General features: G+C 44.4%; 1 protein-coding gene across 7 annotated transcripts in view; it reads left to right on the top strand.

The window, feature by feature from the left end:
* HDHD2 (haloacid dehalogenase like hydrolase domain containing 2) overlaps positions 1 to 13970 on the top strand; it is a 34668-nt gene extending 20698 nt beyond the window's left edge. For all 7 annotated transcript variants that reach the window (XM_059409603.1, XM_059409608.1, XM_059409606.1 and 4 more), the window contains 3 exons: positions 6361 to 6577; positions 8708 to 8771; positions 12587 to 13970. In XM_059409603.1, the coding sequence (XP_059265586.1) occupies positions 6361 to 6577; positions 8708 to 8771; positions 12587 to 12690 (385 nt within the window). In that variant the 3' untranslated portion in view covers positions 12691 to 13970. The remainder of the gene's footprint in view (positions 1 to 6360; positions 6578 to 8707; positions 8772 to 12586) is intronic.
* Positions 13971 to 15622: the final 1652 nt, after the last annotated feature.

Here is a 15622-nt window from a genome sequence, read left to right as displayed (position 1 = left end):
TAAACCCATATGTAAACCCATACATAAATGTATGTAAGCCCCAAGCACATACATGCACACACATACATAGTACAGCCTGTCTACAAATGTGTCTTAAATGTCTGAATGAAAATGAAAAACCTGAATTTAAAGAATTGATTTTGGGGAAGGATAAGAACCAGCTATAGGGAATAGAAATCCTTGGGTTTGGGTTCTAGAAGACATTCAAATGCTAAGAGCCATGGATGGCTTTTCCCCTTTTATCTAACACTGAAAGATACAAAGTGTAATATAAGGAACACTCATATGCCTGTCAGTCAGTTTAAGAAATACAAACTGTCAGCACATTTGATAGCCCCTGCGTGTATGTTCCTGACTTTACCACCTAAGACCCAGAAGTAACCACAGTCATGAATTCTGTGTTGATCATTGTCATATATTTCTTTGCACTTACCGCATACAGCAGGTATCCCTACACAACAAGTAGTAGTATTTTGTGCGTGTTTTACTTTATCAGTGTGCTTTATCCCCTGGTAATACTGTTGGATTCATCACCACGAATATCCCCAGCTCCAGGACATTCATTTGCACAGCTGTAGTACTTGCTTGTGGCAAGGTCTCTTTTCATCTGCTGACCTGAGTAAGAAACCTAAAGTTTAAGCATTTTAGTAATGGACCAATTATAATTAAGCCTGATGATCTCTATTAGGAGAAAGGCTGCTGGGTAAACAGATCACTTAATAACAGATCACTTAACTTAGTCACAAGACTAAAAAAAAAAAAAATCAGTGTAAAAGTAATTTTCAAAAGTCTTCATTGTGGATAAGTTTAAATGCTCAAAAAAGAAGAGAAAAAATAACATTACTTGTAATCCTGCTACATAAAGAGTGCCCCAGTTAATATGCTAGCACATAGCTCATTTGTTTCCATGTCCATAAATACCAGATAAAAATGAGAATATATGTATACTCTGGGTTCACTGGCTAACTCCACTTTTGTGCATGTTTATCTGTGTTACTAGTCCTCCAAAACACATTCGATTGCCACAGCATACTCCACTTTAAAAAGTACAACACAGGGCGCCTGGGTGGCTCAGTGGGTTAAGCCGCTGCCTTCGGCTCAGGTCATGATCTCAGGGTCCTGGGATCGAGTCCCGCATCGGGCTCTCTGCTCAGCAGGGAGCCTGCTTCCCCCTCTCTCTCTCTCTGCCTGCCTCTCCATCTACTTGTGATTTCTCTCTGTCAAATAAATAAATAAAATCTTTTAAAAAAATAATAAAAAAATAAAAGAGTACAATACATATCCTATTGGCTGTTTCCAGGATTTTGAAGTTAGTTTTTGAAAAATGAAAGCACGTTTCTTTAAATAGTATTTATATTTATTCCCTAAGATTGTTTTCAGAAGTATCTATTGCTGGGTCAAAAGGATTTGGGAGGAAAACTACAGAGAATTGCTTAACCTAGGAAAAGTTGTAATTTTGGCGTTTTTTTTTTTTTTTTTTCCCCTAAGAGCAGCTACCTGTAGCTTCTAGAGGAACTTCTTAAAATATCGTTATAACAAGGTCAATGATACCAAAACTTTCACAATTAAATGCAGAGATGAAGTGTGCTTAGTAATAATGTTTTGAAACTTTGTTAGTGACTTCTATAATTGTTGCCAGGTACAGGAGTCCTCCCAAAGTCTTAGAGGTGTGCAGAAATTAGGGGGTTTTGGTTTGGGGGAGGATGGTTTCTGTTCGGTGTTGAATTGCTTTCTTTTCCCTATCTCCTTAAGAAAAAATAAAATTATTTTGATTACTCCAGTATATTCAGTTCCTTAGAAAGGGAAGAAAAAATCAACAGTAATGGCCTCGGTTATTAGTGCATTTGGACAGGAACTCCTGAACTTCTTCCGGGTGTTCAGAGCCCCGGGCATGAGGAATTCCAGAACAATGTGGCAGCAGGCCTTAAAGTAAAAATCATTTCTCTGGGCTTTTTCTCTTTTGAAAGGGCTGACTATGATGCAGTTTTTTAAATTGAAGTCCAGACTATAAAAATAAAACACTTTGTAAGTAAGAAATTGTTTAAGACTTAAGAACTTGAGTTATATATGCAGGAGGACAGCTTAATATGCCAGTCTGAAAATCAGAATACAGAATTGAGTTGATTATCGGCCACTAAACGACTCTTACTTTTTAATCAATGGGGAGATTCTTTTATGGTCAAGGCAGCTCTTGCTACTCCAAATAAAAGCTTCCAGTGAGTAAGTCACATAAATATATTATTACTGATTTTTTTTGATTTGATGTATAACATGCATGGCAGGGTATACAAATTGTCAGTATATGACTCAATGAAATTTTACACTTAGGTATACCTGTGTAACCCCCACTTTGATCAAGGACCAGAACATCTACAGCACCCTAGAAGGCTCCCTATCCCAGTCAACACTACGCCTTCCTTAAGTCACCACTATGATTGCTGTCAGTGTTGCCGGTTCTTGATCTTCATATGAATGAAATCATATAATTGTAGCGTATTTGTCTGTTTTTGAGATTAATCAAGTTGTTGCATGTAGTAATACAGTTCGTTGTTAGTGAGATTTTCCTTTGATATGTTTCATGATTTACTATCATTTTAATTCGGGCTTTTGGTAGTTTGTGTTTCTCAGGTTGACGGGTTTTAAATGTATTGAGTGTCAAGGCTTTGGTAGTCATCCAGTTTAATGGTTCTTAACCAGGGGCACTTTTGCTTCCCAGGGGACATTTGGTGATGTCTGGAGACATTTTTGGTTGTCACAGCTGGGGAAGAGGCTGCTGCTGTCATCCAGTGGGGAGAGACCAGGGGCGCTGCTAAACGTCCTTTGCATATAGGATAGGCACCACAACAATGCATTTTCTAGCCCAGAATATCAGCTGTACTGAGATTGAAAAAGACCTGATCTGTTTCAGCCTCTTTGTTTGATAAGAAACCAAGGCCCACAAATATGAAGTGATTTGCTCTTAGCTATTTTAAGTAGCATGGTTCCCATACTTCTGTATTTATGAAGAATAATAATTGCCATTATTGTCAGACAGACATTGTCTGAAAAGGTTTGCATAGATCCTCTCTAGTCCTAGGAAGGTAAGCATTACTCCTCGTGTCATGTATCAGGACCGAGACAGACGGAGCTTCATCCATTAATTCAGTAAACATTTGGGGAGAAGTGCCAGCATTTTTTTTTGTTTGTGTTTTGGAAGTCAGAGATAACAGCGATGAGTGAAACTGATGGGCATAGTGGAAATTATATTCTGGTGAGGAAGACAGACCAATCACAGTTGAGTAAGGATGGTGAACTCTGGGAAGTGATACAAAGGGAAAAGGGTGATGAGAGAAGAGATCAGAGGCGAGGAAGAAGTCCACTTTACATGCGAAGGCTGGAAATGCTTCCTCGTTGTGCTGATGTTGAAGCTGAGACCTGACGAATGAGCAGAAGACAGCCGTGTGAAAACCATGGGGAGCTGTGTCAGGAGGTGTAGGCTGGAGCGCAAGAGAGTGGCATGGTTTTTAAGAAGTTGGAAGAGACTGCTGTATCTGGCACATGACCATCGACTGAGAAGGTGACTTAAGACTGGAGATGTAGGTTGCGGTGAGGACTTAGGGTTTTAGACTATTTGCAGTGAGAAGTTGTTGAGGGCTTCTGAGTAGGGGAGGGATGTGATCCCATCTGTACTTTTAAAACTCCCATATTGCCTGTACAATGGCTTGGAAGAATGGAGCAAGAATAGAAAGCAGGAAGGTTGGTTGGGAGACCGTTGCAGAAGTTCAGGAGAGGAGGAAGGCAGTTTTGAGATATTTTAATTTTTGTTTTGGAATTGGAAATTACTGGATATGTTAATGAGTAGGGGTGAAGGGGGATGGGTGAAAGGGAGAGGTCAAGGATGGCTCCTAGGTGTCTGGTTTGAGGGCCTGGGTGAATATATTGGGATGGGAGAGATTGGGGCATGGTTTTGGGGGGAGCAGAAAGGAAGAGACTCCCTAGTTTGATGTTGGACATATAGGAAAGGTCTGACAATCATTTAAGCTGCCATGTGATTTCATTTCCATATGCTCCATCTTCCATGGAAATGATGAAAAGTTTATTGTTTTCCTAGAAAAGTTATTTAGAAAGACAGTATAGTGCATTTGGAAGAGGACTAGATTGGTTTTCAGATGTTCTCTGGGCTATAGTACTCCTTGGTGGTGCAGTCGATCATGGCCAACATGTCTGGATGATCTCTTCATCCAACGACAGGGCATGTTGGACCTGATGTTCCTTGAGGTCCCTTTCAGCAGTGGTTTGTAGCTGTAAATGTGAGCTCTCCCCCTAGTTTTCCTCTCACTGCTCTGCCTAAGGTTTCTGTGTTGTGGCCCTGCTTGGCTAGGGCATGTTACAGGTTTTGTACTTGGCCTACATGGGATTTGCAGCCAGAGATATTTGAATCAGGCCTTCTTTGTGCCTTTTCCCTCCCTTTATTTCTTGAACCTCAGTGGTTTTATAGTGAGATACAGACAGAAAATTGTCAGACTTCCTGCTAATGCGTTCTTTGTTATAACAAAAGCAACTGACCCTTTGCGGCCCTGTCTAGGAAGTGTAAAAATACTCCCAGTATTGGGGTGTCTATTTTTGATATTTTTAAAAATGTTCTATAAAAGATCTTCTAATCTGTGTTCTAGAACACGTTTATCTTTCAGTCCATCCTGAATATGGCTTGGCTCTTCAAAGATTCGGTAAAGCCCATGTTGTGCACAGAAGGAAGGTAGAAGCAGGAACCACTTCCCTGAGAGATGCCTATCCTCTCCAGCCTCATGGAGAACCTGTTCCCATTTAGAGAAATGTGGACGAACCCGCAGTTTCAGCCCTTCCAGGGAAGGCACTAAAGTACTGCCTGGGAATTAAAGTACACACATCAATCAAGCTGATAAGTCTTATCCCCAGTTAATATATGATAAAATATTAACAAAGCTAAATCAAATGAGTTTTTAGTTTAGCTATATAAGTGGAAAGCAATTTTGAGGTCTGTTGCATAAAGAATTCCAGTTCCGTGGTAGAGTAGCAAATAGATGGGATTGGGGGTAGGGTGACAAGAAATGGGGCTAGATAAATCAACCAGTATTAGCTCACTGTTATCAGCAGTGGTTCTTTAAGGCCAACATATTGACTTTATCAGGTTTCCTAACAGTTAGGATTTCAGGATCTGCTTTAAGAAGTTAATTTGTATGAATGTTAGTGAATACATTTGAAGGATCTATCCTGTGCTGTGAGCAATTCGTAGTAACTAACAATAAGGCCCTGTAATAGTCCACTATTGGTTTTTACTTAATAAAATATTTAATCATGAATGTCTGAATTCTGCATCTCCCACAGGAAGGCGTTTCTGTGCCCACTGACAAGAATAATTTAGCAGTTTCATAGTTGAGCGCTTAATTACTCATAATTGTGAAGGGTAAGATGTGATGAATTCCTCCTCGATGGACATACTAAATATTTTAACTAAGGAGATGACTTAAAGTAAATCAGGTCAGTGAGATCATTTATTACATTGGCTAAAAGCAGTTGAAGAAATCTATCCTGTCCCGGATTCCATTAGAGGAGAGTATGTGCGTGGCTGTTTTCTGCCCTGTGACTGCGGGCGGCGCTGTTGGGGCGGGTGGCAGGTGTTTGGGGATGGGGTTTAGCTCTCTGTGGAGTTTGGGTCTCAAACTCCGGTTGCCCTTCCCCTCGGTCTCAGGGCATTAGTCCTATGTCAGGACAGAGGAAGGGACTTAACAGTATGGGCCTTCCCTTAAGCCTCACTGGTGTGTTCTTCAGGGAAGATGGCCTGAAGCAGTCAAAGGTAGGATGAAAAGGTAAACATACAAGAGAAAGTGTTTGTAAAATGGTCTTCTGAATTTCTGACTGAAGAAGAAACTCACATCTTGGAGTAGAAAAAGAGGAATGCAGGTATTTCCGGCATTAGCGAGACCATCCGTGCGGCAACAGTTGTCTCGCGTTGGAAAAGGCTCCAGAGCCTCCTGCTTGCCATTAGGGAAGGCTGAAACAACCTGTCTCATTAAGTTAAGCTTCTTCCCTCGAGTGTCTTATTTAGCTTTACTTCTCTTCATTCTCTTTCCCTGGTGATTTGGGTAAAGTGTCTGAAACCGCTAAAGGTAAAAGGTTGAAGCAATCCCAAATTTAATAATCTATCACCTTTCTTTCGCGTATCTGAGTGTAATTCCCAGCAGTTCTTCGCGAATTCATTAGAAGACAGCAAGTCATTAAAAGTTAATAAGAAACTATTTGTTTCCGTGAGTGTGAATAAAACCACTTTGTGAGCCTGACATGCTTTTCCAGTTATAAAAGCCTTGCTTTCTTAGCCACTTTCCATTTTCTTTGTCTCCCTAGCTTACTCCTGGATGGGGCCCCTCTGATAGCAATCCACAAAGCCAGGTATTACAAGAGGAAAGACGGCCTTGCCCTGGGGCCTGGACCATTCGTGACAGCTCTGGAGTATGCCACAGACACCAAAGCCACAGTCGTGGGAAAACCAGAGAAGACGTTCTTTTTGGAAGCATTGCGGGGAACTGGCTGTGAACCTGAGGAGGCTGTCATGATAGGAGATGTAAGTAGAGAAGCCCAGGAAATGGCCAGAGCTTACGTCTGCAGGCTAGAGCCAGCTTCGCCACACTGCTTTGAAACACAAAAAGACTCTTGCTGTGGTATCAGGTGGTAGTAAGTGGGTGCCTATAAACAGACTTGCCAATAGCTGGTTAGCGACACTTGTAAAGAACTGAAATTCTGATTACTTCTAACATTGTTCATGGTGTGGTGTATACAATCAAAAGACCATTAAATACAAGTCAGTCAAATGCTTTATGTCTTTTTGAAGAAAACCTCTACACAGACTTAAGGTTTTTTGAATATTATGTATGTAGAGAGCGATGTGTACCTACAGAATTCTACCATTATTGATTTTTTTCCTAGTATATGCTTTATGGAAGAATTTCCCAGTCAGTGTGCCACAAATAGCTACAGATATCGATTGCCTCGGCCCTCTGAGTGGTAGGGCTGGACCTGGACGATTGGAAGCTCTGGCCAGTGACCTCTGGCTGGGCGCATCTTGCCAGTTTACCCCAGTGTCCTGGGGACAGGTCTCCGTGTGCCGTGAGGGGGAAAGAGCTGGAAAGCACACCACCTTGTGTCAAGGAGAGGGGCAAGCATCATATTTCAATTTTAAGTCAATACATTAGGCTGAAAGACCGTGGAGGTTGTCTGCTCCACACTTCATCATCTGATAGACTGGGATGCTGGAGCCCAGAGAGGTAAAGCTCCACGCCTGAATTCCCGCAGCTGAGTGGCCCAGCCAGAAGCAGAATGCAAGGCTCCGTACTTCCTCCAGAACGAACTACGGATCCCTTGCCTGGCTCACTTGTGGTGGTACAGCCCAGTGCTCCTCATCTCCTGTCCATGTCCTTCCTTGCTCACCTGAACCCGAACACGATAATCACTGAACCTGAGGCCGCTTTGAGAAACCACCTCTTCGGTCACATCTTTTCCTCTTGGCAAATCTTTAACTGACTTTTCCAGGCAAATACATGTCTGAAGAAGTGGGGACGTCAGAATTCTTTGTCCTGGGCGTTACCAGTATGGGGACAGGGTGGGAGGCGGGAAGGACATGTGACGGCAGCGGGTCCGCTGCCCGCGGGGTCGCTTGTTACCCCAGAGACGGCAGGTTTTCCTTCCCTGCCCTCGACCACTGCTTCCCACCGCCCTTCTTCCTTCTCTCCCTCTCCCCATCTCTGCTACTTCACTAGGGCAAGTTTAGATGCTATGGAAGGTTTCAAGTTAGACCTTGGATGAGGATTTTGATATTCTAAAACTCATCCCCAAGGTCTGTTGTTGAATGGTATCGATTTTTGAGGAAAAGACTTTTCTTCAGACGTGGTCTGAATGAATCCTGTCTATAAAGTCCTATAAAGACGTAAGATGGCAGGGTTGATTTTCTTTTTTTCTTTTTTGGGGGGGTGGGGTGGGTGGTAAGGTACAGAGGGAAAGGGAGAAGGACAATCCTAAGCAAGTTCCACGCCCAGTGGAGCCTGGTGGAGGGCTGGATCTCACAGCCCTGAGATCACAACTGGGGCCGGAGTCCAGAGTTTGGATGCTTAACCAACCGAGCCATCCAGGGGGCCCCAAGGGTTGTTTTTCTTGATATTTCTTCGAGTCCTTGGATTTTTATTACCTGGTGTTTATCATCACAGTCAACCAAGTGTATTCATCTCTATCTTGGGTAAGAATTGGAAAGAGGAGCTACCTACTCTAACTGACCTGTTATCCCCAAGTGTGAAGTGAATCTCAGAGAATCTCAGTATTCTGATTTGGCTTGATTCCACCTTCGAGGGACAACGGTCTGGAGAGTAAGGGTGGTGTGTTACATGGGCAGCAGCAGAGCCGTCTTCCAAAGGTTGTCCATTCACGGTCTACAGTTGGATCATTCACCTTCAGAGCTGCTAGATGAATAGGAGGCTTTTTCCCATGATCCGTTTTAAGAGGAGACGGATGTGCATGTGGAAAACACGAACTGTAGATGTGCTGTCTGTGCTTGGTCACTAGACTTACTACTCTGTTGTACACCTTACACTTCTTCAACACTTCCCTCTCCAAATGGCATGCTTCGTCAGTGGGTCCCATGTGGATTTACCCCCTTTTCTCTTGTATTTTTTTTGAACTAAATGCTTTCTTTGTCCTTTTCTAGGATTGCAGGGATGATGTCGGTGGGGCTCAGAATGTCGGCATGCTGGGTATCTTAGTAAAAACTGGTATGTATCTTCTGCATAAGCCTCCTCTCAAATAGGATGGTAAAACACACAGTTGCTTAAAGAACAGTCTTTGCAGAAACGACAAAGCCCACTGGGCACTTTAATTCTCTTTCTGCCTCAAAGCAAAATTAAAAGGAGCTCAGGATCTCAGGGAAAGACATTGTGGGAGGGCCCATGCTGCATAAAAATTGAAAGATCAGAGAGAATTCAGAGGTTATTTTAAAACTTAACCAGAGATAACTCTGCTGGTTGACCATTACTATTTATATGATTTTCTTGATACACAAATCAGCACATTGGAATGGATCAAAGTTGACTGATTTGGGGATGTTCTATAAAAGTATCTTTTTTTTTTTTTTTTTTTTTTGATGCCAGCAAAAGATGATAAAGTTGGTCTCCTTAGGAACTTGTGGGCTAAGTGATCTGATACTTTCTGTTAACACTTGTATTTTTTTTTTTTTTAAATCACACAAAGAACTTTTACTTACTGTTTTAGGAATTATTTCCTATACCCAAAGAAAGTAGGTATACTCTTTGTGGCCCTTCAGAATAAACTTAAGATAGGAACTTCCTGGGGAGGACTCAACTAATATGGTATTATGACGACAGAGGACCCAGTAGTGTGCTGGGTCCTGGCCTCAGTCCACAGTGAGTGGACTTCATAGAGTGCCCAGGTTCATAGAATGCTAGCGGAACCATTTAAGAGGCTGTTCCTAAGAAGGAAGATTTAAACAAAGTCTCAGAAGAGCCACAGCATGGACATTTTTTAGAAAAAGTACATTTACTCCCAACTGACATATATTCAAGAAAATGTGGTTGCATAAAAGCTATTTTAAATTTAAAAGTAGAAACTGGAAAGCATAGCTACAGCTAGCATTGAAGAAGCAACATTTGGCAGGGCCCTGTGTGAATGGAGTACAGGCTGTGCCAGGATTCTGGAGGGAGTCCTGCGAGCCTTGCAGATAGGGACTCATCTTTCCAGAGCGAACAGGGTGTTTGTTTATACTTCTCAAAATGCTCAGCAGCCTCCTGCGAACATGACTGCCCTTTGATGTAAGCAAAAAAGAGGAAGTACCAAGAAAGAAAAAGTCCAGAAAAGTCATCGCACTCATGGTCCCTCCCTGTATGCTAATTTTCAAGTTCCTGCCATTCACTGTTTTATTTCCTGGTCACTGAGGAAATCTCCAGATAACTATTTCTCCTCTTGTCTGTTACCCCTATGAACATTTTCTCTCCTCAATTCACATCATTAAGGATTTATACTAAGTATGAAAACCCCCTATGCCAGTGTCTTGTGGGCCCTGCTTCCTCTGTCTTGGCTGGCTTCTGTTGGTTGTCCCTTCTTTCCTGACTGGCAGTTGGTTGTGGTCAGCCTGTCACGGAGCCATCTAGTTGGTCTTAGAGAAGCCAGCAGCATAACACAACCGAATTGAAAACGTATAGCCAGTAAACAGCAAGTCCAGTGCAGGGAAACAGGCCCATTTGTACTGTTTCTGTCTGGTCAGAAACAAGTCCAAGTAAGCCCACTGTTCTAAAAGCACACAAAATGGCTGGCTCTGTTGGTGAATTTGAAATCCATGCATTTGCACAAGTACTAGGCTCCCCAATGTTGAAAATGATCACAAAGGTGTTAATCTATCCCATAATAAGTGCTTCTTGTGGATGGTCTTGAGCAATTCTATTTCTCAGTGAGTGGCACCTGGTGGAAGCTCAGTGTGCATTTGCCCAACGATGTTATTAAAGATTTGTGACTAGTCCTGCCCAGAATGTATTTGCTTAGCATGTAAAATAGTCACTTAGAAAAGATGGGGTCATTCTTGATCTAATATTCTCAAAATGGCTTCCTGTACTCCTCCAGGAATTCATCATCCCAGAGAGCATAGACTGCCACAGTGAGTGAGGCAGGCGTGCATGCTGGTGTCCTGCTTCATTCACGCAGCCCACATCAGTGAGCCCCTGCTGCGTGCCAGCCGCCATTTGAGGTGCTGGAGCTATCACCCACGTCTGTAAGCCACTGTGTCGGTGTGGACTTTGTAGAAGCCCCCACTTGCACGGCCAGATGGCAAGAGCATTCTGCAAGCCCTTAACTCTGTGGCTCAGAAACTTGACTTTCACATATGTGCCCTTAGGCCACTGGATCCGGGAAGTAGGTGGTATGGTAGAGGAGTAGTCAGTGACTTCTGTTTGAGACCAAGTAGAGATGTGGCAAGAGTTTGTACTTAATGGAATTTAAGGGTGAGGAAGAACTAGCAGCAGAGGTTTCTGTGTGGCCCCTACCATGGACAGGTGCCTGGATGAGGTGAATGAGGCCGGTGTTTGTTCGCTTTGTGCATTTGATGCTGGCTCGGGTCCTATAGGGACTTCACAGTCAGTAAGTCAAAGCAGAAAATATTTTCGCCACAGCGCAGAGGTGTGGAGCAGGATTTTCAGGCTTTCTGTTTGTTGAGCAAAGCCTCATAAAGAGGTAGTGAATGGAGAATGGCGGGAACTGTAGGAAATGGTGGGCCTGTTGTTAGGGGAGCTGGATTCAGGCAGAGAGTGCTGGAGAATGCAGAGGGTTAAAGGGGAGAGATCAAAGGAAAAGGGATGAGAGAGCAAAGAGAAGGGGAAAGGGCAGAGGTAGCCCCCGTGGCTCCAGGGCACTTGGCCTTGTTCCCCAGGGAAGTAGTGTCGCAGTGTCCCGCTTCCTCCTCCCTCCTCCTCCCTCACTTCCTTCTTTGCATTCGCGGAGTGCTCACCTCTGTTAGTCACTGTGTTCGGTGCTGGGAATGAACACAATGGGGAAGATAACAGAGAGGGTCCCTACTCTGAGAGAACTCACAGTCTTGGGTGAGAGACCTTAAGCAAATAAATACATGAATGGCCACGCATTATAAATGTGGAGGCAAAGAGCAGGGTCTAGGGGGAAGGCAGGGAGGAGAAGTAACCGGAATGGGAATATGAAATTCGACCCGAAGCGTGCGGGAGGTGATGAGTGGGGTGAGAAGACTGTTGCCAACAAAGGGGACAGCAGGTGTGAAGGTCCTCAAAGAGCCAGGTACCGTCTAGGACTGCAGTCTTGTGAAGGTAGCACGTGCTGAGGTTGGAGGGGTGCTGGACCACATGACAAAGGGCAGTGGTAGGGATTTGGGTTCTTTCTGAAGGGCCTTGGGACCCATTAAGGGTGTTTAAATAGGGACCATGCATCATCCGACTTAAACATTTGTAAAGCTGCCCGTGACTACTCTGTGGAAGGGTTCCTCTCTGTGCTGGGGTCTTCGGTTATGTGTCCCACATTCCAGAGCCCAGGGAGACTGCGGCAGTGCACTTGCTGGGCGCGCCGTCCTAATGAGCCAGGCCTGTGTGCCTTCGTCTCTTTCTGTCCCCACCCCTGGGTGCTCTCAGGGTCCCTGGGTGGCAGCACATGCTGTCTCCAGTCTCTCTTAGGAGCTGATAAGTCTTCCTCCCTGTCCTGTCCTGGCTTCCACTGAAAAGCATTGCTTCAGTCTCCATTCCTATCTTTAGGGCTGATGGGGAGGAAAATGATTTCCCCAGCTGTGGAGATCTGAAGGAAACCTTAACGGCCAGGTGTCGTGGCCCCTGCGACTGTCCATTATGAAGGACCGGAGTCCTGGGGGAAGATGCTGGACGTGATACTGCTTTGAACTGCCTCATCGCAGCCAAAAGCTCCACTAAGAGATGTTTTGGGAGATGAGGAGCCCCTAGTTCTCCAGTACTCGCCAGGGTGTTTCGGAGGTGGCGCCGGTGTTCACGGGACGTGATGAATGTGGCTTTCTAGCAGTAGCCTTTGTTCACTGGCTCTCCTTTCATTTCAGGGAAATACCGAGCAGCAGATGAAGAAAAAATTAATCCGCCTCCTTACTTAACTTGCGAGAGCTTCCCTCATGCCGTGGACCACATTCTGCAGCATCTCCTGTGATCCTTTACATCACTCAGAAGCAGCCGGAGACGCAGCTGTTCGTTGTCCTGAACGAATCCCTCCCCGTGTCCGTGCCAGCCCAGACCGGCGCGGAGCAGTGCTCCTCTGTTGTGCAGTAATTAGGAAGAAAGGCATCGAATCGCAGGCAGCCACTATGCCTTGTATATCCCTTTTGTTTTATTTTGTAAAAGAAGATGAGACCCAGAGAAAGGGAAAGCCGAGATTTTATGCCATTCCTCTTAAAATATTCATCAGGCCGGCAGGGCTGGGAGGGAGAGCCTCCTGTGGGCATCACGTTCTCTGCTGCCTCCTCGCTGGTCTGCCCGGAGGGGGGAGTGTTCCGAGTGTGAAGGAGATTGAATGGCATTTTTTTTAAATTATAAAATAATGTGTTGGAAAGTGCATTTCGGCTGTAGTTTTAATATTGAGTTCAACTGTGAAATCCGTCAGAAGTGCCAAGTGGAGTACAAGTCAGAAGCGGCAAAATAAATTGTCCTTTAGCCCAAGTGATCAAGTGAATTTGCCTTAACGGATGTTGAAAACTAGATTATCTACCGTATTATTCCCAGCACGGGTGACTTCTTTTTCTCTTCATTAGCCAGAGATGACTAATTTAAATTTAGAACCTGATTTTAATTTAAAATAATATTTCCATTAATAACCTATTCATTGCAGATGCCTATTATACTGTGTAACAGTTGTTTTGGAAATTTTATGTAAAATTAAAACTATCAGTATTTTACAGATGTTTTAATTAGACATTGTTATTAACAGGAACAGTGCAGAAACTAAAATCAAGCCTTTAATGTCTTATAGACCATGCATTTTTGAAGTTAGTGTCCACCGGGGTCCTATTAACTGTACATTTGCAAGATTTCATTATTTTTGCCTCTGACACTATGGGAAAAATCTTTCAGAAGCTATTGGGACAGATTCAAGCTTTTATGTACTTGGTTACTACAGCTGTAAAATGAAATCTCGTCTTGTAGCCTGGATTATTCTTCTCATGTTAAACCCACCAAAATGAAGGGGCCTAAGTAGGTAATGATTTTCCTCGTGCATTTGCATACTGTGATCATCCTGGGCCTTTGCAATTGTTTTACAGGGCTCTTGGGCATTGAATTATTAGCATGTAATTGTATATCATTGTAGTGTTCACCTTATTGAAGCACGCGCTGATGTTAATGAGCTTCGGGCTTTGATGCTTGTTTAGAGATCAGCTTGGTCTTAGATGGCAGGGAGCAGAGCTAAATAAATGGCAGCCCTCTCTCCTTCTGGTGGTTTGGTGTTCGCTCGGTTCTTGTTTTTGCAGATGCCCTGACTTAGTACTTAACACAGCCTTGAGTGCAAAGGACAGCATGATAGGACGGCCACCACCGATCAGAGCCACGAGTGGAATGGCCAGGAGCATGGGTTTGGGGGCCTCGCCAGCAGTTAACTAGCTCTGTAGTTATCTGTGTAAAATGGAGACCGTGACGGCACCCACCACGCAGGCTTGTCATGAGGGTTAAATGTGTGACCAGCGTAGTAAGTGCGGAGAGTAGAATTGGCCAAATGCTGAGGACCACATTCTGCAGCATCTTCGAAGCACATTGTGTCTTCGGCGCCGATGAGGAGGCAGACATAGTGCCACTGTCCACACTAAATAATCTGATAAATCTTGATAGAACTCATCTCCACAGTCAGTTCAATGGGGGAGGTCTTCCCGATTAAGAAAAGGAGATGCTACTCCATTGCACACAGAGGCATGGTCAGCCGGGCGTGCGGCTGGAGCGTGCTGCCTGACGCTGACGGCTGCGCTCCATGCGCCTGGGACCGGGTACCTGGCCGCCTGGCTCAGGGATGCCTTGGCTCAAGCACCACTGAGTAGCGTTTGCTGGTTGCTACGCGCTAAGTGCCACGCTAGGAAATAATAGAGCGTGTAAGGAAAGGATTTTGTCCTGAGGACCCTCACGAGTGGAGGAGCTAGGGAGAGTGGAGAAGCTGCTCTCCACACTCCAGGGCCTGCCCTGTGATGTCCGCCTGACTGCAGGTGGAGGGAGCGCTTGTTACATGATGCCTTGGTCCCCACATGTCCCTTCTCCCCCAAGACAGGACTGTGGCCTCGGTCCCCATGTGCCCCTTCTCCCCCAACACGGGACTGTGGCCTCGGTCCTTACATGTCCCTTCTCCCCCAACACAGGACTGTGGCTCATTCTTTTTTATATCTCCTGCAACAAAGATAGTTGGTTACTCAGATGGTTCTCGAACCAATACAAACTAGCTGTAAATACTACAGGAATTTACTGTCAGAAGGTAGAACTGGGAGTAGGGAGGAGAAGACTGGTTACCCATAGGGGAGGCCCCATTAGACACTCAGAAATAACAGATCTGATGCTTTAGAGACAGGTTAGAGCTAAAGCAAAGAAGTAGACGTCACTGATGTGTCAGGAGTCAGACAGGGGCAGGAAGAGGTTAAGACCACGTAAGCATAAGGTCCCGGGCCAAGAGAAGTGGCTTCTTTCCTGCATATTAGTTCGGCCGTATTGGGCCATTAAAATCTTTGTTTCTTGTTTTATTTCTTTAACAAGCATTATATAGGTCTTGTTAATTGACCTGTCCACAGTGAGGTTCATGAGGATAAATGAAAATCTGGTTTTAGATCCAGGTTACTGTAAACATTCCCAGCATAGCTGGTTGGTCTGCCATGGGCCTCATGGAGGAGATTTAATAAGTGAAGTCCCCAAAAGACTTCGTTTTTCCAGCGATCCCATTAAAGGGCTTTCTTTCAATGGTATGACCTTGAGGGCAGTGTTTGTATCAGTTTTACTATAATCCTCTCCTAGGCCCAGAAAAGGAAACAAGTGCCATTTTGGGACTAGAAAGGGCAGTAAGGAACACTCAGTGTCAGGAGAAGATTACTGAGCATCTGTCAGAAGCCAGGTGTGTGCTG

The sequence above is a fragment of the Mustela nigripes genome, chromosome 8 (genome assembly GCF_022355385.1).
Source record: "Mustela nigripes isolate SB6536 chromosome 8, MUSNIG.SB6536, whole genome shotgun sequence".
Taxonomy (NCBI): domain Eukaryota; kingdom Metazoa; phylum Chordata; class Mammalia; order Carnivora; family Mustelidae; genus Mustela; species Mustela nigripes.
Note: the sequence above shows the minus strand (reverse complement) of the source record. Positions and strands in the feature narration are given on the sequence as shown.